Genomic DNA, 27,181 nt, shown 5'->3' with positions numbered 1-27,181 from the left:
CAGCTTACTGTAGGGGAGGGGGGCACAGAATGTAGGTCAGCACGACCTTACCCCAGACAGAGAGAGAGAAAAACACATAGGGATGAAGAGAGTGAGACGGCGAGCCAGAGAGTGGCAACATAGAGAAAGAAGGGATTTGTGTGTGTGTGTGTGTGTGCGTGTGTGGAAAGCTGTGACTGTGTTGTGAACTCCCCTGTGCTAACCACATGATGTCTGAGTGTCAGATAGATTTACCCTTCTCCTCTCATATCCACACACACACACACACACACACACACACACACACACACACACACACACACACTTTTGTAATCCAAACCGACTGGCCAAAGCTCTTCAGTCTGGCAGGGAGATCATTCCCAGATTTGAGGTACAGATATCACCTCCTAATCCTGGTCCTGAAGACCCCCTAAGTGTGCCAGGTTTCTGTCTACTCCTAATACCCTGTGTAGCTAGCTAGCGAAACATGATGGCCTCAGAAGTACATCCCATTCCTGATAATGTACATGTTCTGCAGCTTTGTGGACTGTTGGCCATGTAAATACATTGACACAAGTGTGTTGCATCATATAGCCTATAGATTAGATGTAGACTTACTATTGGTTAAAGGAGGAGTGCCAGTCAAGAGACCTCTATCACTGGGCTCCATCTCTAGGATCAATACCCATTAGTGTGGGTGTGTGTGTGTGTAGACCTCCAGACCCCCAGCCGCCCCCCCCCAGACAGGGTGAATGGGCCTGAGTCATCACACCAGCTCTGGATCAGGTTACTCTGAGCAGCAGGACCCATTCACATTTCCACAGAGAGTTTGGTCGACTCCAGAGCTGGACGCTATGTTACTGCCTCAGAGCTACCCATTCATTCATCCATTCATGATGAGTGTGTGGATTGTAGTTCTATTTCTGTCGATTCCATTCGGGAGGTTGGGTTCAAAGTTGGAAAGGTCAGTTGACTATCATTGGTTAGTACTGCCCAGGGGGTGCTCACATGGTTGCCATAGAACTAGGCCAATGTGATGTAATGTATGAACCCCTTTACCTTTCTGGTCGAAACAACCAAAGCCTATTTTATTTATGGCTGTGGAGAAGCAATGGCAACACTTTGCGCCCCGTCTGAAGACCATTTATCTAAGAGAAAACACTGCACTGTAGACTGAATAAGAGATAGCATCTGATGTATGTATTAGGAGGCGATCCTAACCAGCCGTTGGTTGTGTTTGCACTGTGATAAGGGTGGGAGAGACAAAAGCATAACATAAGCCTATGAGTGCATGTGATGATAAACAAGTCACGGCAAGTCCATTCCTCTGTCAGGTCTATGGAACTGGCCTCAGCCCCAGAGAGAGAGAGAGAGATGTTATTGTCATAATTTGTCAGTGTAAACTTGACAGGAAAGAGAGAGAGAGAGAGTCAGAAAGACAAACAGAGTAAGAAAGAGAGATGGAGAGAGGGAAAGACAGACAGAGAGACGGAAGAGAAACAGAGACGGGGGGAGAGAGAGAGAGAGAGAGAGAGAGAAAGGAGAGAAAAGCTCAGCCCGGGGCTAGCTGTTGAGCCGAGTGCATGTTCGAACATGGCTTGGAGTTCAACAGGGAGAAAGTCTGGGGAAAACAATGAGGAGGAGCCCAACAGTGACACTGAGCTAGCTCCTACTAGTAACACAATACAGCAATACGGCTGCACTATATATCGTATACCTATCGATATCACAATATGAACATGTGGAAATATCCATATGGCCAGAGGCTGCAATATTGGCTTCTCTTTGACACTCACTAAATAAAACAAAAAATGTGGTTCTCTTACTCTTTACTTTGACACTTGTCTTCAACCATGTCAAGTGGATAGATCAAGTGTTCACCAAAGTGTTTGACACATCAAAATCTCTATTTCAATTTCTAGCAAAAATGATATCATATTTTGTCTATATCGTGCAGCCCTGCTAGGCAATACACAAATATGTTAGAACATGTCGTCGGCAGCGGGATAGGGTTATGGAAATGCATTTCATGCCATTTCCAAATGTCTACATTGCAAGAGGGGAGGTGATCTCACATACTACCAATGTATACTGTATGTCTAACCCAGATGTAGATGGGCTTACCACTGTACAGTGGGAATGCTTCAGAGAATTCAACAGCACCCTGAAATACACAGTTCACCATCTGTGTTTCTACAGATAGAGATTGAGGGTCATGGTGTTCACGGCACATTTCAGAGATGACTATTGAGAGAGGGCTTGACACACACACACACACACACACACACACACACACACAAACAAACAAACAAACACAAACGATGACTCAACCCAACCTGTCAATCACAGCTCTGTCGCCCGCAGTGACAATAGAGCATCGCTTCACAGGTTGCCAGGCACTCTCAGAAGGGTGCCAAAACACTGCGGGGATTTCCCATAATAACCCTCCCTACAGCAACATCTAGGCCAGACTTATTAGGGACTGTTTATGTTTATAGGCAGCCTAACACATTTACATTAAGGTGCACCCATGCAAATTACAACAGAATTTCTAAGCAATTACAAATGTAGGCCTACCAACAGCATGTTAATATGTTAATAAGAGTTAGGCTACTACTATACAGGTAAGGTACGGGGGCCAGTGTGACCAGTTCTTGGGGATCCACACTGTAAGTTCTATAGCTGGTAAAAACACTTCCGCCTGACGCGTTTTGGAGGACTGAGCAGTGCAAATAGTGTTTGCAAGTGTCTGCATGTCCTGGCTGTAAAAACAAATAACAAAGAAGATGAGGAACAGTCATTTCCCTTTGTTTCCTTTTTAGTTGTGTTTCAGGTCAACAGTTATTGGGACAGAAAGCGTAGATTGTGCCTTTAAGGTTTAGAATAGGGTCATGGTAGTGAGGGTTGAGGTTAGTGATGAAATCCACAGGCTTTTGTGGTTGTAGCCCTGCCTCCCTCAGAGGAGAAAAGAGGAAGCCATCACATGAAGTGGGCTGCTGTAATGTGGATACAGCACTTCCTCATGTGGGTTATTATCTACAGACAGACCCTGAGTGGAGCCAAAGGGTGCATCACAATAGTCTACAGAGGCGTCCTTCCCTTGTCTCCTCTCCAAAAAGAGTCAGAGCAGCAGCTTGCCGACAGGGTTAGCATCTCCCATTCCTCTTTAATTTTAGTCATGGGTCAATTGCCAACCTTTGATTGATCTGATCAATTGATCTTTGACAAGGGGGGTTAGGGCAATGGGTTTGTTTCATAAATGCATTGAAATATATTTGCAACCATTTATGAGAAGTTCTATTGTGTGTGTGTGTGTGTGTGTGTGTGTGTGTGTGTGTGTGTTATTATAAGAATAAAGTCTAGCTGCATGATAACCACAAGCCTGTAACACGTTACATCGAGCTTCCCCTATACCTGTGTAGTAACTCTGTAATTACACTAGTCACACCATTGCATTTGCAACATGGTAGAACATTGGTGATTTATGTGTCATTGCACAGTAATGGAGTTGAGAGGTTTATGTTGAACACAAGTGGAATAAAGACTGTTCCTCGTTACTATACTAATAACACATAAAAGCTCAACTCCATTTGCTATGTAATTCACCAATGACTATGTAACAACATATTGTAATGACTGGACATTGCACTGTTACTACACAGGTGTAGGGGCAACTTAAGGTTAAGTGTTACCCGAAGCCTAATTTCTTAAAGTCATTAATTCAACAATGGAAGAATTAATTGAGGCACTATACCTGAGGGCTGCATTCTTTATCAGGTTTCCATCTGCGAGCTGTAGCAAGTTACCATGTATCTTGCTAGCAACCTAGCTACTAATGTAGCAACATCAGTCAGTGTAGTAGGCCCAGATATTTTATGGCTGCACGTCCGTCTGTTTGCTAGCTAACCGTGACTATTCAACACATACCAGTACCTATGCTTATCTTTGATGTATCGATCGTGCATACCACAGATCACTTAATTGTTAGATTAAATTCATTAATTGTTGGTGCTATAGTTTGGTGGGCCATCATGCCAGACAGCTATAGCACTTATATTAGCTGCACTTGCATGCCACGCCACGGTATTGTTTACATAGCACGCTCGATTGTGTTGAATTTTGACAGCTCATTCAGAAACGATTGTCTTGTCTCTCTACAGACGTTTTAGATAACAAATAAATGCAAACGTTTTCTGTTCAATCACACTGTCTTGTTCACGTTAGCTTGCATCTGACAGCGAGCTGCTTCTGATGCCAGATTTTCCAGGCTTGGCTCGCAACGCTGGCTAAATTGATTCACACACTGAGAGGGATGACGATAGCTAGCTAGTAGGCAGCTATCTAAGCTTAATCGGTTGTGAATCGATAGCAATACAAGTATATTTGATTATCTATTCAAATATGATACCACGAGTAATATGTCAAACGAAATCCTATCTGGCTAGTTAATAGAAAGCTAGGCCATGTCGTATGCAAGCAAGTCTTGACTTTATGTGAAGCTAATCAAAACGTTAGCAGGAAGCTAGCAGCTGCCTGGCATTATTATCTAGCGAGCTCAAGAGTCGTGGTCCCCAGTCAGATAGCTTCCTGAGCTACATTTTAATGACTGGGCAACAAATGCACAACTGCTTTCACAGCACCATTAGTTGTACATAGCTAACAGCCATTCGTTTGAGATCGATTGTTTATTCCCCAATTGAGGAACGACGGCTAGCTGAATGTTTAGTTTGGGTATAAAACCTCCCCCACCCCTAGTGACAGTGCGCCCGAAAACAGACTGCTCAGTTGGGAACAATGTCCCTCATGTCGCCCGACGGGAGCGGCCCTTGTCACTTTGCCTTGTCCGATCGTCTGTTCTGGTTGTCGGACTTACCACCAGTCTTGAAGAACGCCGCTATATCGGCGGTGTCCTTTGACATCTCCTCCGCGCCTTCCCCCGAGCTCATGGTTGCCAACCTGGATCGGAGCTAAATTCCCAATGCAGACCGTATTCCTCTCAAAGTATCAAGACAAAAATCTGTTCTTCCCTTTGAAAGGCGTCAGCCAAGACACACGGACGGATAGGATCACTCCTAGATGCTAGTGCCATTAGCAAACCTCCATCTTGGGGTATAATACAAATGAACAGCCAGCCACCGGTTCCTCCTCCGAGTGGAACCCGAAAGGAGAGTCGCTGTAGACGGGAGGAGGGGGGCAGTGGGACACGGGAGGGGCTGGGTCGCTGTAATTCTATGGTCGCTCTTCGGTGAATCTCCGGAAACCTTCGGAAACGTGCAGACAGACGCAGTCGGTGATCGCCGACCTCATTGTCACCGACTAACAGACCGCAGTGTGAATTGTTAATGAGTGATTTTATAAATCAGTAGCCTAATGTAAATGAGTAGGCCTACATGTATGTCATGACAGCTACATCACGTCGTACTGTTTTGACATGGGATTGGATAAATATCAATTTGAGAGTTTACAGTAGCCCTATGTCATAGCACCTAATAATATATGCCTATTTGAGGATTTTCTAGGTAGGCCTACTATATCGAATATCGAAGAGTAAAGCAACATCAATTGTATGTTCTACAGTGTGTCTAAAACGAGTGAATACCAGATGTGTATCCTACAAATCTGTGTAATTCTTTATAATCTGTCTAATCTGCCCCAAAATTAAATAATTTGCCCAAATGAATGAGACCAAATTATATTAAGTTATTAATACGTCCAGCTGTAAAGTAACAATGAATGAAAACTGGATTGTATATGGCTAGGAGCAAATTACAGTATATAAGAAGAAAGAAAAACACTATGCTCTGTCCTCCTATAGGCTCCATGTCTTCATTCATTACGACCCCCCTCCACGCCCATTTAAATGCACTATATTGTAGTGGCTTGCTGAAAATGTGTTGCTTTTAACTATGTGTTATGGAAATATAATGTTATGTGATTTTTATGAATTTATATGTGCCTGGTTAAAACGTATTGTATGTGCCTGCCTGACACAAATTAAGAATTCCTATGGGGGTAATTATTTAACTCTGGTACTGACAAATGATGCTGTTGCATACTTTTCAGGCATGCTATAGTAGCTGCAAGCCTACTCAAAAACATATATCAGTGTCCGCTGGTGGGGATCCACCATTGCATCTACATTTTTGGGAAATACTTTCTAAATGTTCTTGTGTATCATTGATGATCTGTGAATTATGTGTATGAGTGAATGTTTACCATGAAATAATGCCCCCTGCAGGACTAGAGTGGGTCTACCTCTGATTCCATACATAGTTAGGTCTCTGGGATTCACGTAAATGGTTGAAAGATTTTCAATTGCTGGACTGCTTTACATTCATATAGAAATGGTTCCTAAATAACCCACAACGATTTTTACAAGGCACTTAGTTATGCCAATGTGGTTTCCAGCCCAGAGCTGCATATTAGAGATTGTCTATGGATTACCATGTTTATGGATTACATGCAGGCGGCTAGTAATCCACAATGTTCTGTTGTGTTATATTTAGTGATTTTGTGATGGAGGTTGTCTTTCACATCAAGTGGACATCGTCTGGCACAGGGATCGATTGTGCAATGCCAGGGTCATTTTGGTAATGAAAACAGGATTCATCATAGCATGAATAGACCCACACATACACACACGCATATAATAGACTCATTGCAAACATGATGTTATTTCTATTCTAGAATGAAACTAGATGTATAACAATCGTGCCTTCATCCTTACAAAAAGATTTATTGATGACTCTGTAATGACTAATAATAAATTAATCTTAAAATGCAAATTTGACCTTTTGATGTAATGGTTTCATTAAGATGGTTTGAGTTTCTCGATAACATTAGGCTTTCAGTGCTGCCCTTTATTGCACAGGGCAGAGGCAGGAGTGTTCCCACGTTATCTTGTCCTTTATAACTCACAGCTTATGCCACATTATCTTATTGCAACAGTCTCCTCAGTTTTATAATTTAATAAATATTTTAGGGAATATAAAACGCAATTTCATAATCTTCATATACTTCCCTTATGTATGATATAAATCAGAATTTTGAGATTGAATGATTGTAGAAAAAGGCTAATGACGAAAATAACAATCAACAAGTGAAGCATTGGCGGTATTTCAACATTGGACTTTACAGGGTATGAATGAGTTCTTGATTTATGGTTCTATTTACCTCTGAGCAATGCACATAAATGAATACGATATGTAATACAAGTACATTAGTGTACAATATATTAAATTCACATAGTTAAGTGCTCAAGACATAGTGTAACACAAATATTTTACTCTGTCAAAGACACGTCTATGATTGAGGTTAGCAATATGGCTAGTGGTGAATTAATTACACGTCTTTCATACTCTGCAGTCACTCCCATGTCTTCCGATGGGGTGAACATGAAGGTGTGTAAAGAAGACTGTCAGTGAACACTGTCGGAAAACTGCATCAGATCTGTAGCACTTGATTGGTCAATGAATGGACCTGTTGTAATTCCAGATATTGGCCAGCAGATGGCAGACTAACCACAGTCAATCATCTGCCATCCTCAGAGGTGTATGTAGGTGCTCTGTAATAAATGGATGAACGTTATGAAGTGAGGTCTTCTTTTCTCGTAATCGTTGGGCTTGTAAAAGTACAGTTCTGTTGCAGTTTGCTGTTGTTGGAGAGTGTAGTTTACAACTGTTACAATGTGTTATTTTTGCTCTTGCAGCAGCTCTTGTGCTGGACGGTATCCAGCTAGGTTTTCTTTTCCGAACTCGCGCGCCACAGCTCATGTGAGTGTGTTTGTCGCTACCTCCCTGGTGGTCCTTTGAGTGTGCCTTATTGGATAAATTAATCTGCGGGTGAAAAAAACGAATAGTCACTCGACCTCTAGGAGCCAAAGTCTGTTCTTTGATGTGTGTGTGTACTGTGTGTGTGTGTGTGTGTGTGTGTGTGTGTGTGTGTGTGTGTGTGTGTGTGTGTGTGTGTGTGTGTGTGTGTGTGTGTGTGTCCTTCATGGTTTAATAAACCTGTGCTATTGACAGGAAAGGACTCAATGACCCAGGTGCTTCATTCCCATAGAGAGGCTTTACAAATATCAATATGTCACTCTCAAATGTCAGCCTCATAACCCAACTCCTGGGTCTCAGCCGCGAAAAACAAACCCAGAACCTAATGAAAGCAAGCAGGTTTTGTGTCTCTTTCTTCTCTGTCCCTATACATTTCTCCTCTCATCTCATCCCTACCCCATTCCACCCAGTCTCTCTCTCTTTCCTCCCTCCTCTCTATCTTTCTCTCCTCTCTCTATTCACACACTGAAAAGGTTGCCCTTCAAGACAATAGTCTTATGACACTATCAGACATCTGTTCAGTTGAAGTGTGAACTGTTGCATGGTGCTGTCTATTCCTGGAGGCCCTTAATGGGCTACTGAGTGCTCTCTTCGCTCCCGTCTCTCTCCTGAGGCTGGGTAATATCCCAGGCCTGCACACTGCTCAGTGTGGGGTGCCGTTTACTGGCCTATCTCCTGCTGCTCCTCTGTAATTATGTGAAGGCAGAGAATAACAACAGCAGGTGAGGAAGAGAGAGAGAGAGAGAGAGAGATGGACACACAAACACACACACAGGTGTGTGTGCGCATGCACACATGCATGCACGCACGCACGCATGTATGCATGCACACACACACACACACACACACAAGTGGCATAAGTCTGCCCCACCAGCAGGCACTAAAGGAGAAGTAACAGAGTGACAGTTGGTAATAGGATCGATGTGACAGGGTAATCAATGCTCTCCCTCAAGGCATGATCACTGGAACAGACGCACAAATAAAGATAGAGGGGTTTGGGAACGTGACTGTGGCAGAACCCATAGGTCTTCTGCTGTGTGTGTGTGTGTGTGTGTGTGTGTGTGTGCATGCGTGTGTGCACGTGTTCGTACGTGCGCATGTTCGTGCGTGCTTACGTGCATGTGTTTGTTCATGTGTGTGTGTTTGTGAGGGATGAAATGACTGTGATTGCCAATGGCACTCGTGGTTAATTTCCCCATGCTGCTCTCTCATCCACTCCATTAACCGTCAATGGCCCTGGATATCAGAGAAGTAATCAAAACGGTGCAAAAGGCACTGATACTGTCGTATTGCAATTGCACATCTGTCCCCCCCCCCCCCCCCCCCCCCCTTCACACACACACACACACACACACACACACACACACACACACACACACACACACACACACACACACACACCCAAAACACTTGTAATCCACATAATCAGAGCAGAGCTAAGTAGTGCACATATTAAACAGATTGGGATGCAGCAATCAGCAAGTCAGTGGTGCTGTCTACATCAGTCTGTTTACGATGACACTGTAACTGTCTGTGTCTGTTTACCATGACACTGTGTCAGTCTGTTTACTATGGTGGCTGATCACAACAATAATAGCACTATGTAATGCCTAAATAAACCTCAAGTGCTATAAAGAGTGTCTATTATCCCCTATTTGAGGAGAGATCAGTCAGACAGGCTAGATGGTTAACATTTTAACATTAAGTTGCAACATTAAGTTGCATTTTTCCATACACTTTTTGAAGGTACATTTAACCTGCATTGCAGATGCATTCGTGAACACAAAATGTTACCATGTAACATCAGCTGCACAGCCGCTGTTCTCTTGACCTCTTTCTCTCGGTGAAACTGCGACTGCGCACTGTATTCGTATCTAAGCAACCATAGACGCCAATTTTCTTTCGTTTATCTAGCAAGCAACTTTATTCAGGAGCTAGTAGGATAGGATAACTAATACAGCATGGATGTATTACTGGAGGCAAAAACCAAACCAGTTTCGACTTTATCTGTATTCAGTTACATCCCACCAAGAAGATCCGAAGCAAAAGAAAATACCTACTACAACTGTGACTCCAAGGTATCTCGCTACCTAGTACCGTTAGTAGACATAGCTAAAGTTAACCTCTTCTTAGCTAAATGACAACGCCAAAGTCTAAATAAAAGATACGGTTGGAATATACAGTGGCTACCTACCTAATGCTAGCTTCCTATCTAGCCAACCCAATGAGCTCAATATGGACATTATTCAATGTCTGTTTTTGTATGGAAAGGCCTCAGCCACTCCATCAATCATTATCTATTTAATAATTCAAATGAACATAAGCTAGCTAGAATTCTTTGAACCAACTATGTGTTTGTTCGCCATACAACAATATAAGTGTCCTTTTTTAAAAATGTATTTATCTTTTAAATTTTTCTTGAAATTATTTTATGAAATAAAATCTGAACCCAACAGCTGAAGTTCCCCTTGTAAAAACCTTGAAAAACCTTGGATGTGTCTCAACTCGCAGTGACTAGCAGGGATAAAGGGACAGGTGTTTGGAGAGATGATGCATAAACAGAAACACTCTATTGTGTTTTATTCTATTCTATTCTACTGTGTAGGCCCAGGAGATCTACTTGTATGACTGCTTGTACAGACGGGCTGAGGGTTATAATAACAAACTCCACCGAGATGACAGAGAGCACTCCAACAGCAGAGGACTGGACATCTATAGTGAGGTAACACATGAGCCTAGCGTTGGTACAAGTTGGAGATAAATGACCCCTCACTCTGATCGGCTGTCCCTGTGGGAAAACCTGTTTGGGTTCCACGTAGAACCCTCTGTGGAAAGGGTTCTTCAAAAGGGCTGTCCCATAGGGTATAAGTAGTATAACTGCTGAGTCTATGTAAGGCCAGTTTGTGTTCCATCTCTAATTAATGTTAACCCGATGCTATCGAAGGGAAACTTCTAAATTCTACCCACATAGCATTACGCCAGAATACAGCTAGCAACTTCCTATCATTTCATGACACATTGGCATCCCCTTTCCCAGTGTGATGGAATGGAAGCAGGTGCGAGTGCATCTGCAGCAGGTGTGTGGCTAGGTGCATATTATGAGTAAATTGATGTATAGCTAGCAGATGGATGTCACGGTGTGCCAGTGGTGGTTGGTTGTTAACACTAATTCAGATGGACTACTTCTTTTGCCTGTCAAACTGAAAGTATGTCAGTGTAATTATGCCTGTCAGGGAAACAGCTAAAAGTGAGTTTCTGGGTCATTGAAAGCATACACTGTAACAAATTCCAGGTTTTTTCAACTTGAATAAAATAGTTAACTAGCTGCCATAAAATGTTGATTTATGTCCACTTAGGATAGTAAGGTGGATTAACTTTATCTAAAGCTTATTCAACTTCTTACTTTGGGGGAATAACTTGACATGATTCCCATTCTTGTTGAGTCAATATAAATTGTTCAATTAATTGGGCAAAATTAGTCATTCAGTCAAGTTCTTCAACATTTACTGAGCAGTTGAAAACTCCAAAATGCATCTCAGCAATTTAATTGTTTTCTTGTTGAGTTGACATTAGAACAGGATTTGAGGTAACTGAAAGGCAAAATAGTTTTTTTAACAGTGTAGAGGCTGGCTAAGAGGGCGTTCACACTAGAGGTTTTAATTACACTCAGTTAAGTGTTTAATTTTCTCAAAGAAATACTGTGGTTAATGACAGCTTGGAGGACATTCATTGAAAACCCACAGAATATCTGAAACCCACAACGATAGGTGTATAATTGGAAAGTGTTCTTGTGAGGTGCTGAACAATTGTATACCATGTCCCTCTCTCTCTACCTTTCTCTCACTCCTTTCTGTCTCTCCCCTCTCTATCTCTTCCCTCTTGTGCTCTCTCTCTTTACTCATCTCTCTTCCCCTCTCTTTTGTTCCTACTCTTGCACTCTCTATCCCTCTCTCTCAGGAGTCTTCAAGGCCTATCCCAATCCTATCATCTTCAGAGTATGGCAGACGTTTGCCTCCTCTCCTCTACAAGCCTGGCAGACAGTTTGTGCGTGTAGCACATATACGAGCAGAATTCTTTAGGAAAAACGGGATCACTCGGACCGTGGAGGAGGGATACGGATCAGTCGTCCCTGTCTGAAGCTATTCTTTTAACAGGAGAGAGAGCAGGGGTTTTATCAATGTGAATATGCACATATGCACAATAGAATATGTGTACGTTAGTCAGGGTACGTTAGTTAGGGAAATTATTTTAAGATATAGATTACAAGATAGAGTATATATTAGCAGATGGTTATGATTATTGAAAGATATATTTTAAAGATCTATTTTAGGTGAAACGATAGCGAGATAACATATATTTAAAGAGAAATCATATATAATGACATGCAGAGATTCTAACTGACTGGAACTTATGGTTATGGCTACATGTTTATGAGATGAATAAATATACTTTATTTGAACAAAACACTTCTTTTGTTTTGGGCTTCATAATGATCAGCTGTTGTTTCTGTACCTTCATCCTCCCTGTCTTGTAACTTAATCATTCTTGCTTTATTTTGCAGTTTCCAATTGTATCATTGTCATTTTGTCACTCAGTTTGTTTATTTTGTTATCATCACTGATACAAAGATACACAAAAGAGGCATATTCACTTATATACAAATGTTTTAATGAATAAGAAAAAGATGGCATCAAAACATGGAAACATTTTCCTCTTGATTTTTTTTAAAGTTGTCATACAAAAGTCCAGTTTCTCTTGTATCTTCTCTGTCTCCCCTGTCTCTCAGTGAGACAGAAACACTGCAGCAGTCATAAATACTCAATACAGGAATTGGCAAACTATCCCCCATGTTGGCACCAAAACATTCCATGACTATAACAATTTTGTTGTCCAATCTGACAAAATCTAATAGCCTTGGTGCCAACATAGCACACATAAACATACTGCATCTGAATCTCAGTTTGCTCTGCACTGCACCACTCCAACAGTAAATAAACTACTGTGTTCGAGTTTAGCAACTCATGAGTCATTGAGGGCCGCAGTGTCAACTGGTTTTCGCTCTTGCCTTATAATCAGATGGGGTGGACAATAGGAGCCATGAATTGATCAGGTAAGAGAAAATAAAACCAGCAGTACACTACCACTGCTGCCCTCGAGGACTAGAACTATGCACCCCTGCTCTATAATGTCTGCAGCTAAAGAAGGAGATTGCTGGTAATATGTACAGCCGTCTGTCTGGTCTGTAGCTCGGATGAAGTGGTTTCTGGTTTCTGCTCTGTATGGGTAAATGGGCAAGTCTGTACACTATGTTTGTACAGTGTGTGTGGTTGTTAATGAGTGTGTGTGTGTGTGTGTGTGTGTGTGTCTGTGTTTGGTTGTGCGTGTGTGTGTGTGTGTCTGTGTTTGGTTGTGTGTGAGTGTGTGTGTGTGTGTGTGTGTGTGTGTGTGTGTGTTTGTGTGTGTGTGAGTGTGTGAGTGTGTGTTTGTAATGTTCACGGCATCACAGTCCCCTGGGACAAGGATCTGGTCATCTCTGTATGAACAAAGAAGGTCTTGAGCTCTCCCTTGCCCTTGACGTTGATGATACCTCGACACGAGCACATGTACCCCAGCGTTGCCAGGATACGACTGGTTTCCTCGGTGACCTACAGACAAGAAACAAGACATGAAGGAATATGTAGTCTTGTCAAAAGCCAGACATGAAACCCATGATGGTAAATCAACTGCTGGACCAGGTTTATAGTACATTTTTGTGTCTTTTTATGATCAAAGATTGATGATTAAATGAATCAGGTGTTGGGTAATGGTAATGGTATTGAACAAATGCCTACACATTGTATAGGTCCCTAGGACCAGCCGATTTGAGGAACACTGCTATCGGCTGATAGAAGATCTGAAACATAATACCTGTATCTTCCCTAGTACTCCTGTGCTCTCCATCCTGCTGGCCACATTCACACTGTTCCCCCAGATGTCATACTGAGGTTTCTGTGCTCCGATCACCCCCGCAATCACCGGCCCGTGGTTTATTCCTAACCAGGAAGAAGGACAACAGATCACAAACAAGACTGACGGTGTACACACACACACACACACACACACACACACACACACACACACACACACACACACACACACACACACACACACACACACACACTCTTACCAACTCGGAGCCTGAATTCATTGAAGGAGTGTTTGTTGATGACGTCAAGTTTCCCCACCAGAGCGAAGGCAAACTCCACCATTGTGCCGATATGCATGTACTGTCTATCATGCTCCTGCGTAAGAGAATGACAGAGCTGGGTGTAAAGACTGTGGGTGTATGTGTGTGTGTGTGTGTGTGTGTGTGTGTGTGTGTGTGTGTGTGTACCATCATACTGTTATTACTGTCGGCCTACCTGTGTGTATTCTGGTCCAGGTGTTGCATTGAGTCCAGTTGCAGCCATGTAGGTACTGCCAATGGTCTTAATCTTCTCCACCCCACTGAATTTAGGCTTAGACAACAGCTGCAGGACACACACAATATAGCGTTAGAATATTATGATTCAGTTATCAGAGCACACTAGACATCACTACTGTATATGCATGAGCATGGCATACTTTTGAAGAAAAAAATAAAATAAAGAAATAAAGAAACTAGCACTGTGACCGTCGATGGCACTTCTAAGGTTTTACTTACGATGACTGATGTATAGTTGATTCACTTACTTAGACGAATCTACTTTATTGTAAGTCACTTTGGATAAAAGCATCTGCTAAATTACTTAAATGTAATGTAAGTGTAAAGAATTTTACAGCCAAACACAGAAACAAATGGGTCCCTGTAAGAATAGAACCACATCCAAACCTTAGTAAAAACACAGTGAATCACCTCATCAAAGTCAGCGATGATCTCGTTGAGCAGGCGCAGGCACTCCAGCCCCTCCTTGTTGACATCTGACTCGGTGTAGAATTCCTTAAAGTCCGGGATGGACGCAAACATCACACACACCAACTCATAGGACTGGTGGTATAGATCCTGTCAACAGAACCCCAACAAACAAAGGACACAAGTCAATATAGTGTGTTTAATATGCAGTTGTCACCAACCCTTGCTCTGGAGATCTAAAGGGTGTGCAGTTTGTTTGTGTTTGTTGCAACCCCGTGCTAACACATTTGATTAAACTCATCAACTACTGATTGAGACTTGTTGAATCCCAGGTGTGTTAGTATTGGGATGGAGTTCTAAAATGTGTTCTAGATGATTTAGCTCTCAGCTTAACCACGCCTCACCTCATTCTTCCAGTTGCGTCCCAGGAAGTGTTCTGCGACGTGGGCGGGTAGAACGTTCTCCAATAGAACCCTGTTGAGATTCTCCATGGTCTCGATCTCCTCACACTCCCGCTTGAACTTGTCTCTCCAGAGAAAGTCTAACCTACAGTAATATTCATTCTGTTACAGGAGAACACAGAGTAAAGAGACACCCTTGTCATTCAATCCCTGCACTTTACTCTGGGACAGGACTAAGGACTAAGAGGATTTTCACACATAGTCCTCTTTGAAAAGAACCAAACTCAGTCCTCTTTAATTGAGAGGTGAAAATAGGATCTTTTTGTATTCTCACTGCCCGTTTGAATGAGAACTCAGCTCTCTTGTTGGTCCATTTCAGGGTATTTTCACAGTCTGTGGCTTTGAGCTATTTTTCGTGAACTCGGTTCGCCATACATGAATGGTCCAAATGAACTTAGACCCCTCTGAAGCAAACCGAACTGAGACCATTTCTGGGGGAGGTCTGAGTTTGGTTTACTTTAGGTCTGCGGTGCTGTTCAATGTGCAATTATCCAAGGTGCAAGGCAGTTAATTGGTCTCGAATTCGAGTTTGAATGAAATACGGTGCTGAAATTGGATTGAGAACTCATCCCTGCTAAAATGGATCAGCAAGAAAACAAATGAAGTCCTCATTCAAAGAGGAGGGCAGTGTGAACACAAAAATAACCGTTTTTTTCTCTTTTATTTCACATGTGAAAGTGTGAAAATACCCTTAGCTTCAATAGAGGTTTCAAAAAGTAAACAAACCCATCTAAGTTCAAGTAATTCACAAAATGGATGATGACATTTGTTCTACTGTCAAACTTCTACTGAAGTTTATGCACTAAGTTGAAATATATACTAATTGTGTCTGATTAGTTGCATGTTTGCAGCATGACACACAAGCCCTATACAATAGTAAGCACACAATACATTGGTCAATAAGTCAAATCTATGCTATTTCCATTGTACACTTGGTAAGTCGCTAGCTTTCTGAAGTCTATAGTCCTCCTTTCCCTCCGACTGAATTGACATCAGAATAAATATCATCTCCCTCAAAATGAGTTTGCAGAATCTCTGGCAAAATCAAACCAACTGAGCCTAAAGAGCATGTTTGGTATTCATAGAAAATCAACTCTCCAATAAGGTAACAATGAAAAAGCACAACAAGCTCCGCTTTCATAGCTTAAGGAAAGTGGCCGGCCTGTTTTGCATAAAGTATAGGAGCTCGTGGTTCATTGGTTATTCATGCCTGCAGGAGTTTTAAACATGTTTAAATATGTCAGCGAGACACATCTATGAAGGTCAAACCGCCCCAGGTGTGTGTGTGGTGGTGGGGTGTATGTGTGGTGATCGGGGGGGGATGGCTCCTATGTTGAAATTTTGTCCAGGACCAGGTAATGCAGGAATGTCAAACTCGTTTTTGGTCACGGCCGTATCTTTGACACTCCTGAGGTAATGTATGGTCCACAGCCTTAGGATTCTGAATTAATCAACTTGCCCGCTGTGGGGAGGGCAGAGGAGGGGAAACTAGGCCATTCATGACTGGTAATTCAGAATGCTGTTGAAAAGCAATTTATGGTGAAATACGCCTGAATATATCTGTTCATTAGGGATCAATTAACTCATACTGTACTGTAAACTTGCTACCTCTTCCCATGAACTAACTAATCAGGACTGTACAGTAGGTGTTGGAACTCTCTTGGAACTGTTGTTTTTTTAGATGTTTGATTTACACTTTAAAACGGACTCCTATTCTCTATTTGAATCCACCCCTCCCCCCAACCAAAATGAACCCATTGAATTCCTCTTGATGATTGTATTAACATTTTCAATATATAACAGTAACACATGAGTTCATATGACAACCACCTCTATGGTGCATACAAAAATAGCGCCCCTAAACTGATGACTGTGACCTAGTACAGTATGACGACATAGGGGACTGTTTGGGCCCACTGTTTGGTCCCTGGGAGGATCCCTTTTTTGGGTACCCAGTCACAGAGGAGAGACTTTCTGTCCAGCACATCTGCTTCCGAACAGGCCTGATGGATGATACCCCAGAGGAGAAAGGGGAGGGCAGGACAGAACTCTCTCTCTCTCTCTCTCTCGCTCTCTCTGTCTGTGTCTGTCTGTCTGTCTCTCTCTCTCTCTCTCTCGCTCTCTCTCTCTGTGTCTGTCTGTCTGTCTGTCTCTCTCTCTCTCTCTCTCTCTCTCTCTCTCTCTGTCCTCCATCGTAGTCTATTTCAGTTGAGTCTTCTGTGGCTCTCTGTAAATAGGCTCATCTTGACAGTGGAGGATTGCATGTAAATAGATCAGTTCCCTCTAATTGCTCTAGTTTTAAACACTTCTGTGAAGTAGAGGAAAGTTAGAGGGCTGATGGGCTGTTCAAATCCTCCCACAGTTACTGTACTGTAATGCTGCAAAATGTTAAATTATGGTTATGTCTCTGACCTGTCTCTAACACCACCAGTTGTTACATAGTTGTTACACAAACATAGTTATAACGTTGTTGCAGTGACTGAGAGAATAACAGGGACTGACCTGACCTAACACAGGCATTTATAACATTGTTGTTACACACATATTATATTGTTATAACCTAATAGTGGTGTGTGAGAGGGGCAGGGGTGGGGACTACTAACCTGTCTGGCTAACACCAGCAGGGTGACGAAGAAGATGAACAGAGACACCGAACCCATCGTCTTCACATCCTTCAGAACCCCTGGTCTGAGGGTTTAGAAAGAAAGGAAGAGAGAGAGAGAGAGAGAGAGAGAAAGAAAGAAAGAAAGAAAAAAAGAAAGAGAAAAAGACATTGGTTAAAGTCAACTTTGTCACCAGTTGGAGAACTTTCTTGAGGTGTAATTACTTCATCAGTCTCTTGATAGAGTGACCTTACTGTTCACTCTTACCAGCTGTCAATCAAATCATACAATCAATTCCACTCTATCGACCCAAAACCTAGTAATCATATCCTGTCAATCATAATCCTAACAACAATTAACAGCGACTACCGAGTTCTATTCCAGCAGCTACTTTTGATTGACAGAGAGGAGAAATATTGCTTCCACAGACATGCCCCTAAAGACTACTGTATGTTTGTGACTTATGGCCCTGTAATTACAGAGCTGAGGGAGTTGAAAGGAAGTGTGTGTGTGTGTGTGTGTGTGTGTGTGTGTGTGTGTGTGTGTGTGTGTGTGTTTGTGTGTGTGTATGTGTGTGTGTGTGTGTGTGTGTGTGTGTGTGTGTTCAGCGATGAGAATGAGACATAGACACATCTCACCAGGGTTTTCACTAAAGGGATGCTGTCTGTCACTCTCATCAAACACAACATGGCGTTAGGGGCCTCAAAAAGCCTTGCACGGGTCTCAATGCACACAAGCGTGGAAATCACTCTTTGCAAGGGCTTTGTAGACATAGAAATTCTGTGTTTTCTTGTGGTATTCATCTGTCATGTTTGTGTACACGTTGTGTGACACGTACCTGTCCAGTGTCTGGGTATGGTAGAGTGCAGTACTGTATCCGTCCAACAGGGGCGCATGCGTCTGGAGGATGATTATGTTGTAGATCACCACAGCAACAAGCATCACTAACATCTTCAGTTCGTAGTTTATTCTCAGGAACACGGAGCACGACACCAAACCCAGGATGCAACAATAGATAAAGTACTGAGAGAGAGAGAGAGAGACAGAGAGAGAGAGAGAGAGAGAGAGAGAGAGAGAGAGAGAGAGAAATGAACAAAGGTAAAAGCAGGATGCACAGCACATGACTCAGCCATACTTCCTAAGAATGCATGTCATAACAACAGTTCTCCAACAAAAACTGAAGTTTGGGTCTTTGTTGATATGTGATATTACACTCACCGAGCATCAAGGTAGCAACTGAAACCCAGCACACTATAACGTTTCAGTTGTCATGGAAATCTATAGACACTCACAAGCAGGGGTTTATTGGAAGGGAATATACTGTATATCATTGAATCTTTTGGTGAGGGGTTGTTCTGTTGCTCTGTAGGAGAGCTGTACCAGCAGAGAGAGTAGTACTTCAGGATATTACTGCTTGACTTATAGACCCCCCCCCCCTCCCAGCACAGAAAGAGGGGGATTGGTCGCGATCTCCGGACTATTAGCTAAGAGTTGTGTGAAGAATAGTTAGACTGAAGATGAAGGTGATAGTGATGATTTAGAAAGTAAGGGAAAGGAGGATCCTGTTTATGTGATTGATGCTCTACAATGGGAATGAAAAGGTGTAAAGATGACCTTTCTAAATAAAAAAGACGTGAAAGACAGCTTAGACTGAGGCGGCAATTTAATTAAATCCAAGAAAATAGCTGAAAACCAACGCAAGCCGCTCTGCATGTTTGACAGCCCTGGCTGTCAAAGATACAATAGACTGATTCTATTCATGTATTTGTTCTTCCATTTAAGAGTTCCTTCAGGCGTGAAACACCAGATGAGATTTTTCATTTTCAGAGAGAGCGCTGTTCAGTTTCTCAATTACGACTCAGAATCAACCATTCGCCAAAGCTTAGATCAAGTGCTGATAGAATATACTTAATCAATTTGTGGAGAAAAATGTTTTGGTTTAGAAAACGCTGTTTGAGGGGTGATGAATTGATTGTTAATGAATGCCGAACGAGTGCTCTTGTCTGTGAGATTGGGAGAATTGATTTCTGTTTGTTTTTTGGTAATCACATTTTGATTGATATTTTTTAATATATACATACAATGTACTATGTTGAACATATATTTGTATGTCATGTTTTTCAATCTATCTTGATTTTAAGCTACACACTTCAAGAGTGAACTTCCAGTCTAACAAGGCCACGTTCATAGGAGCACAATCTGCTTCTCTGTGCTGGGTCAGCCCAGTGTGAAAACACGCTTGCTAAATCAACAGCCTGCTCTTTGTTTCAGCCACAAACCAGGCTGTAGGCAGCCACAAGCTAACAGACTGAGGACTGACAGTCCACTGTGGAGTGTAGAGGTCTGCTGGGTGAAGGCTATACTGGCTACTCACAGGTAGGTAGAACTTGTTCCCGTCAGTGATGTGGGTGGGGCTGTGAGAGCTAAGGCTGTCATTGGTTACGTTGACAGCTGGGGGTGTGGTCAAGACCTCATCGTCCAGGAAGAACTGGTGAGCAAGGGGTGAGAAGAAAGTGGGAGAGAAGATCACAGGCGTTGCTTAGTGACAACAGGAACACTTCAGCCACACTTGAAATCATATACACATTATTCATACCATTTCATAGACTTTATATTGTATATTTCTAAATGTTGATATGATGATATTTGAAATGTACACCAGTGACACCACTACACAACCTGGGACCAGGGATCAAGGAAACCAGCGGCGGGAAAATGGTTTCTCACCATATTGAAGACAGCCATGACCAGTATAAGGGCGGTGGTTGCCATGGTAAGGACCAATCGCAGCCAGGGTTTATTGGCGATGATGATGCCTGAGGAACTGGGGAGCCAGGGGAGTGAGCAGGAAGACCCCTTACCACCCCGCTGAGAGAGAGAGACACAGAGAGAGAGAGAGAGAGAGAGAGAGAGAGAGAGAGAGAGAGAGAGAGAGAGAGAGAGAGAGAGAGAGAGACACACACACACACAAGAAACTTATTAAAGGACAGTGTACTAAAAACATTTAGCAAAGATGCTGAATGAGTCACTGCAAACCAAACCAAAACCTAGCAAACGTTTCACTATTGATTCCAATTCCAACACGAGTCTGTGCAGATCTTCAGCTCAGGCTGTGTGAATGTTCCGTGACCTTCAGTGCCCTTGCAGAGTTACTGAACTCACTGATACCACAGCTAGACACAATGACATGCATTAGAGCATAGAGGAGTAGAGGGTTCGGGTCAATGTTGACAAAAGTGCTTTTAGTGTTTTTGTTTGCTAATGCTAATGTTTGCTAATACCTTCCCCCCAAAAAACGTGTTGTACCCTTACCCTAACCACTCAAAGTGAATGCCTCTCCTAGCTGTCTGAGCCATACTGATTCAATAACAGATACACACACACACACACACACACACACACACACACACACACACACACACACACACACACAGCTGTTATGAAGAATTTGGTCCCCTTGTGAAATGAATGACGCAAGTGTGATTACAATACTAGCTCCAGTAATCACACATGACCCTGTGTAAAGGAAACCATCTCTCTCTCTCTCTCTCTCTCTCTCTCTCTCTCTCTCTCTCTCTCTCTCTCTCTCTCACCGTAAACATGGTTTCTGGGTCAGACTCAGAACAAACCCAAGGTTGTCACTGACAAACTCATTAATCCAAACTGACCCACTTTAAGGTAAATACAGTAAATTCACTTGATTAATGAGAGAAAGGGAAGATGGGGGGGGGGGGGGGTAGGATGGAGGAATAAATACTTGTCTTTGCTCTATAAGTAACATACAACACAACCATACAAAAAGGCTCTGCTTTGAGGGAGCCTTGGAGAGAGAGAGGTGTACATCAAAACATAGCGAAATAAAAGATGGATCGGCCGAGAGAAAGTGGAGAAAAGAGGAGACGGCTTTTGCGTGATGAATAAATCAACTGATCCCAATCAGTCATCTGATACAGTAGAGTCAGGGAAGTGTTTAGATAAAGCGCTGTTCCAGTTTCTATGTGGCCAACATACAAGTAGAGAAGACAAAGGTTGTCCTCTCTTCACTGGCCTTGAGGCAGACTGAGAGAACACACTCCAATCAGACTCTGTCTGTCTGTCTCCCCTGAGAGGCTGAATGAAGTGGCCCAGAATGTACAACTAGACAAAGAAGGTTTAGACAGAGATGATGCTATGAAAGAGGCTCTGGAGGTCCACATAGAGGCCAATTATTGGGGGGGGGGGGGCAATGTGATGCGAACAACATGTTTTCTTCACATGTAAAAAAAAGAAAAAACACCATACAGAAGGGCTTTTTTCTATAAGTGGCAGGTCAAAGGGTTTTTGCCCTCTTTCATCTCCCACCCCCCACCTTGTGCACATCCTTGCTTCTGTATCTGGCTATGGCCACTTACCAGGATGTGACCGGCGAAGCAGATGAGCAGGATCAGAGACAACAGGAGGAAGGCCATCCCAAAGGAGATCCCCAGCACTGCCGTCCTGCAACACAACACAACACAACACAACACATTACTACACAACACAACACAACACAACACAACACAACACAACACAACACAACACAACACAACACAACACAACACAACACAACACATTACTACACAACACAACACAACACAACACAACACAACACAACACAACACAACACAACACATTACTACACAACACAACACATTACTACACAACACAACACATTACTACACAACACATTACTACACAACACAACACATTACTACACAACACAACACATTACAACACATTACTACACAACACTGTACTGAGTACTGATTGATTCATGAACAATGTAATGAAAATATGCAACATGGACAGACCATGGACATATCCAGAGCAATAAAGAAGTATGACTTCTTCTGGTGAACTGCAATCCACTTATGCTGAGTAAGCACTTATCAGGAGTGCACTGTATATATTTGCTGATTTGATTAATTTAATGTTTCTTGCATGGAGAAAAGTTTGCTACAGTGAGTAGGTTACAGGGTGGGTTGATTTAAGCGTGTCATAAAAAAGATGATGTCAGGTCTAAATGGAGGAGACGTTGCAAAGAGGTGAATCGGAAAATCAATGAAGCTTTCAGACACTGGATTATGCTTTTGGCTGCTATGAACCCTAAATAAGTATGATGCTCTGTATGGATTTTGTCCTCAGAAAGAGAGGCATCATTTCAGAAGCTCGCTTTGATTCACATAATCTATATACATTACCTAACACTATTCATGCATGTTTACTTATTGCTTTATTTCTTTCTTTCTTTCTTTTTTTCTTTCTTTTCTTTCTTTCTTTCTTTCTTTCTTTCTTTCTTTCTTTCTTTCTTTCTTTCTTTGCCTCTCCCCCCTTTTTTGTCTTCTCTTTCTCCGTTGCCATCTTCAAAATGTATAATTTTCACCACCTGATATTACAGGACTCATTGATGTGAGATTCAATTCACCGAGATGCTTTTTGAAGTCATGATGCTGTTCAAGTGGAGAAAAGAGTACATAATAATTGATATCAAGAGTACTTCACACCTACGAGTTCTGTGAAGAATGCACAAAGAGCAGACTTACTTTTACCAGACTATCTGCACCGCATACAGTTAGGCAATATGAAGGGTAGGACAACATTGTAAACATACAGATCTGGTGGAGAAGGACCATGTCCCAGCAAGGATGGTTCTTCAGACCCTTCACAGTCGTAAAGAACCCTCTCTGATGTACCAAGAACCGTAAATAGTTATTTGTGTGATAAATGGTTCTACAGTACATAGAACCGTCACCAATGACAAATAACCCTAAAATAAAAAAACTATTTCTAAGTGTGCAGGAGACTATGAAGTATAATAGTATATCGGACACAGACTCACTTGGGCAGGACCAGGATCTGCACTATGAAGATACAGCAGAAGATGAGACAAGCACAGGTCACGTAGTATTTGAAGGCAGGCAGAGTGGTGGCTCTGTACTGTGGAGAGAGAAACACAAACCTGGTCAACATGTGTTGGGCCACAGAGTTAACCCTCTGTGACCCAGAAGAAAATAGGAATGTCCGCAGTTCTCTCTGTTATGCTCCCATGGCGATTTAATTCAGATGCACAAAAACAGTTGGATCTTCGACAGGTCATCCTGCTGGATCGAAACATTGTCTTTTTGTTTTTGTGCATCTGACTTTAATCACCACGGGAGCATACAAGAGTTGCGGATGTTCCTTTATTCTTTGATACATTCTTCTGTCCTGCATCTGCATCTGCAACTCCCCCCACCCCCCCACCCCCCCACCCCGCCACCTCTGTGGATGTTCACCCAGCTACAGTAGTCTTGTTTAGTGGAGTGGAGTGGATCTACAAAACAGAAAACTATCAATCCCTACTTTCACTCTCTCAACATTTTTAATGATCATAATCATGGTGGGAAACCCCTTCATCATCTGCAGGGTGGTGGCCAACCTCCTTCTCCAGTGTCTTATTGTGAAAGAACAGCGAGATCCTCTGGATGTCTTCAGACTTCAGCCATTGCCTGTAGAGAGAGAGACAGAGAGAGTTGGAGCACAGAGATGTTTGCTCTAGCAAGCTAAGCACATATCTGCTATGACAGTGAAAACATTTATACCAGAAGATAATAGTGAGATTGCCCTGCGGTCTCATATGTACTCACTTTTGTGAGTTGATGCCATCTATGGTTCGGATCATCCTCTCATTGAGCTCCTCCTCAAACCTCCTCCTCTGGGATTTAGTCCTGTGGGATAGGGAGAGAACACATTCTGGGCTCCATCATAAAACTATTCAGTAGCCTATATTATAGATGGTTGTAAAACCAAATGTGTTGTGATGGATATGGATGTGACACATCCGCAGGGGGAGGAGCTCACCTCTCTCGTCTCTGGTAGTGGTACTGGCCCATTGGGACATCCTAAAAAGGGCAACACTTTGAGTGAGGCTTGAGTACTTGTGCATGTGTGTGTGTGTGTGTGTGTGTGTGTGTGTGTGTGTGTGTGTGTGTGTGAGCCACTGTGTGTGTGTGTGTGTGTGTGTGTGTGTGTGTGTGTGTGTGTGTGTGTGTGTGTGTGTGTGTGTGTGTGTGTATGTGTATGTGTGTGTGTGTGTGTGTGTGTGTGCCCATGTGTGTGTGGGTGTGCCCGTGTGTGTGTGTGCCACCATGTCTGTATGTGTGTGTGTATGTGCCCGTGTGTGTGTGTGTGTGTGTGTGTGTGTGTGTGCCACCGTGTGTATGTATGTGTGTGTGTGTGTGTGTGTGTGTGTGTGCCCATGTGTGTGTGTGTGTGTGCGTGTGTGTGTGTGTGTGTGTGTGTGTGTGTGTGTGTGTGTGTGTGTGTGTGTGTACTCACTGTAGTGTTAATCTTGCCATTGTCTGTTGTCATGCTGTCTCTATGATGTAAGTTAGCGAAAGGTTTGGCTGCGCCCCAGGATTCCAGGTAGCGTGTCATCCTGACCGACGCCCTCATCTTTCCCCCATCCAGAGAGGGGCGAGAACGCACACACAGATGGGGGCTCCGCCTCTCAGCCTGGGGGGACAAGAGAAAGTGCGTCAGACCTGGTGTGTGAACAGTGATGAAAGTAAAATCTGTTTACTGTACAAAAAGAAAGAGCTAAACCCTAGGTGTAAACAAACAGCTATCTATATGCAACCAAAGCTAAGTATATGCTTTTCTCTAGAGCTCGCAAGTCTGAGGCCATGGATTCAAAGATCTGCACCTCAGATGGTTCCCAAATTGAGAGAGTCCCCTCATACAAATATCGTGGTATATGGATTGGTGATAAATTGTTGTTTAAAACACATATAGACGAATTAACAAAAAAGCTGAGAGGCTTCTACTATAGGAACAGGTCATGCTTTTCACGTGACAGTAGAAAGGAAATTGTACAATCAACGTTCCGATCAGTCCTCGACTATGGGGACATAATTTATATGCATGCACCACTAGAAGGACCCGACACTGGCTCTTATATGTGTATAAAGGAATTGTCCATAAACTCCCATACTATCTTACATCCCTTATCAACTGGAGACCTAACACTTATCAGACACAATCTCAAGATTGGTTAGTCCTCAAGGTCCCACGTGTCTCCTCTGAGCTGGGTAGAACTGCCTTTAATCATTGTGCTCCTCAGGCATGGAATGACCTGCAGGATACTCTAAAACTTTCTCAGTGGAGAAATACTGTTGTTATAATTGATTTGTTTTCTGTAAAAAGAAAATTGTATTGCCTGTGTACATTGTGTCCTTTAAAATCTTGATGTAAATAATAGTGATTAATATATATATTGTGTAATCAGGGTACCTTTGAAAAAGACACTCCGGTCTCAAAAGGACTTCCCTGAATAAATAAAGGATAAATAAATGTAAAAAATAAATATATAATGTACATAAAACAACTCTGGTGTAGAGATGCTACGTAGCTGTGGGCTTCTTCTGTGTGTGGGTGAGTTTTTGGGCCGAGAGGGTAAACATACAGATTGCAGATAGCTTGAAACAATACTACATTATATATACTATATTATTAATAATAAATTATCTAGTACTACATTATATATACTATATTATTAATAATAAAGCTACTGTGAATAAATAATGTATGGCTGAGTGAGTGGCGCCTGGAGGGAGGCCGTGTGTGTAGTGTAGTTGAGTTTTGACCGTGTGTGCAGTGTGGTTGAGTTTTGACCGTGTGTGCAGTGTGGTTGAGTTTTGACCATGTGTGCAGTGTGGTTGAGTTTTGATCATATGTGTAGTGTGGTTGAGTTTTGACCATGTGTGTAGTGTGGTTGAGGTTTGACCATGTGTGCAGTGTGGTTGAGTTTTGATCATATGTGTAGTGTGGTTGAGTTTTGACCATGTGTCTGGTGTGGTTGAGTTTTGACCGTGTGTGCAGTGTGGTTGAGTTTTGACCATGTGTGTGGTGTGGTTGAGTTTTGACCGTGTGTGCAGTGTGGTTGAGTTTTGACCATGTGTGCAGTGTGGTTGAGTTTTGACTGTGTGTATATTGGTGGTGTCTTACCTTGGGGTTGATGACCAGGTAAGTGACCACTCCATGTTCCTTCAGGTAGGAGTCTCTGATCTGTCCGTCTCCTGCTTCTACCTTGTAGGAACCTTTCAGATGTTCCAGTGTTTCTGAGGAGATGTGGACTCGCCTGGGGGAGAGGAGGGATGTATCAATACTGTACATAGAACACACGCTGCTGGCCACCTGACCCAGGGACAGCTAACACTCCTCAAATCCTAACCTCAATTATTGCGGGAAAAACACTAAGCTCTGATCAGTGTCCATGGGGCAAGTTCGTTAAATGTAATTAAAATCTAATAATGTGTAATAAAAAAAACAAAAAACCTTGTAGAAAAAATTTATATGTAAAATCTATAATAATAACACAACAAACAAAGTTCTTTGGTCCTCCGATGAGGGTGGCTGAGCTAATACAAAGGTTTATCCAGC

General features: G+C 42.5%; 3 protein-coding genes across 3 annotated transcripts in view; 1 reads left to right on the top strand and 2 right to left on the bottom strand.

Moving 5' to 3' along the window:
* Nucleotides 1-5,116, bottom strand: part of LOC310812058 (triple functional domain protein-like) — a 56,766-nt gene extending 51,650 nt beyond the window's left edge. Inside the window, exon 1 of the mRNA XM_083680459.1 lies at nucleotides 4,853-5,116. Coding sequence (XP_083536585.1) covers nucleotides 4,853-4,925 — 73 coding nt within the window. The 5' untranslated portion in view covers nucleotides 4,926-5,116. The remainder of the gene's footprint in view (nucleotides 1-4,852) is intronic.
* A 4,653-nt stretch (nucleotides 5,117-9,769) lies between these two features.
* On the top strand, nucleotides 9,770-11,945 carry cfap90 (cilia and flagella associated protein 90; the record flags this gene model as incomplete). The annotated part of the gene is made up of 3 exons (XM_083680484.1): nucleotides 9,770-9,886; nucleotides 10,414-10,530; nucleotides 11,766-11,945. 3 exons carry the CDS (start codon nucleotides 9,770-9,772, stop codon nucleotides 11,943-11,945), a joined length of 414 nt encoding a protein of 137 aa, XP_083536610.1.
* A 520-nt stretch (nucleotides 11,946-12,465) lies between these two features.
* adcy2b (adenylate cyclase 2b (brain)) overlaps nucleotides 12,466-27,181 on the bottom strand; it is a gene marked incomplete at its 5' end in the record, with an annotated part of 32,720 nt that continues 18,004 nt past the window's right edge. Inside the window, 17 exons of the mRNA XM_083679823.1 lie at nucleotides 12,466-13,453; nucleotides 13,716-13,840; nucleotides 13,975-14,089; nucleotides 14,210-14,317; nucleotides 14,683-14,829; nucleotides 15,084-15,242; nucleotides 17,744-17,828; nucleotides 18,582-18,766; nucleotides 20,118-20,231; nucleotides 20,471-20,611; nucleotides 22,135-22,219; nucleotides 23,601-23,698; nucleotides 24,180-24,249; nucleotides 24,388-24,468; nucleotides 24,602-24,642; nucleotides 25,079-25,255; nucleotides 26,747-26,879. Of these exons, the coding sequence (XP_083535949.1) occupies nucleotides 13,301-13,453; nucleotides 13,716-13,840; nucleotides 13,975-14,089; nucleotides 14,210-14,317; nucleotides 14,683-14,829; nucleotides 15,084-15,242; nucleotides 17,744-17,828; nucleotides 18,582-18,766; nucleotides 20,118-20,231; nucleotides 20,471-20,611; nucleotides 22,135-22,219; nucleotides 23,601-23,698; nucleotides 24,180-24,249; nucleotides 24,388-24,468; nucleotides 24,602-24,642; nucleotides 25,079-25,255; nucleotides 26,747-26,879 (2,017 nt within the window). The 3' untranslated portion in view covers nucleotides 12,466-13,300. The remainder of the gene's footprint in view (nucleotides 13,454-13,715; nucleotides 13,841-13,974; nucleotides 14,090-14,209; nucleotides 14,318-14,682; nucleotides 14,830-15,083; nucleotides 15,243-17,743; nucleotides 17,829-18,581; nucleotides 18,767-20,117; nucleotides 20,232-20,470; nucleotides 20,612-22,134; nucleotides 22,220-23,600; nucleotides 23,699-24,179; nucleotides 24,250-24,387; nucleotides 24,469-24,601; nucleotides 24,643-25,078; nucleotides 25,256-26,746; nucleotides 26,880-27,181) is intronic.

This window comes from Argentina silus, assembly GCF_951799395.1.
Source record: "Argentina silus genome assembly, chromosome: 11".
NCBI classification, from domain to species: Eukaryota; Metazoa; Chordata; class Actinopteri; order Argentiniformes; family Argentinidae; genus Argentina; species Argentina silus.
This window is presented reverse-complemented; position numbering and strand designations above follow the sequence as displayed.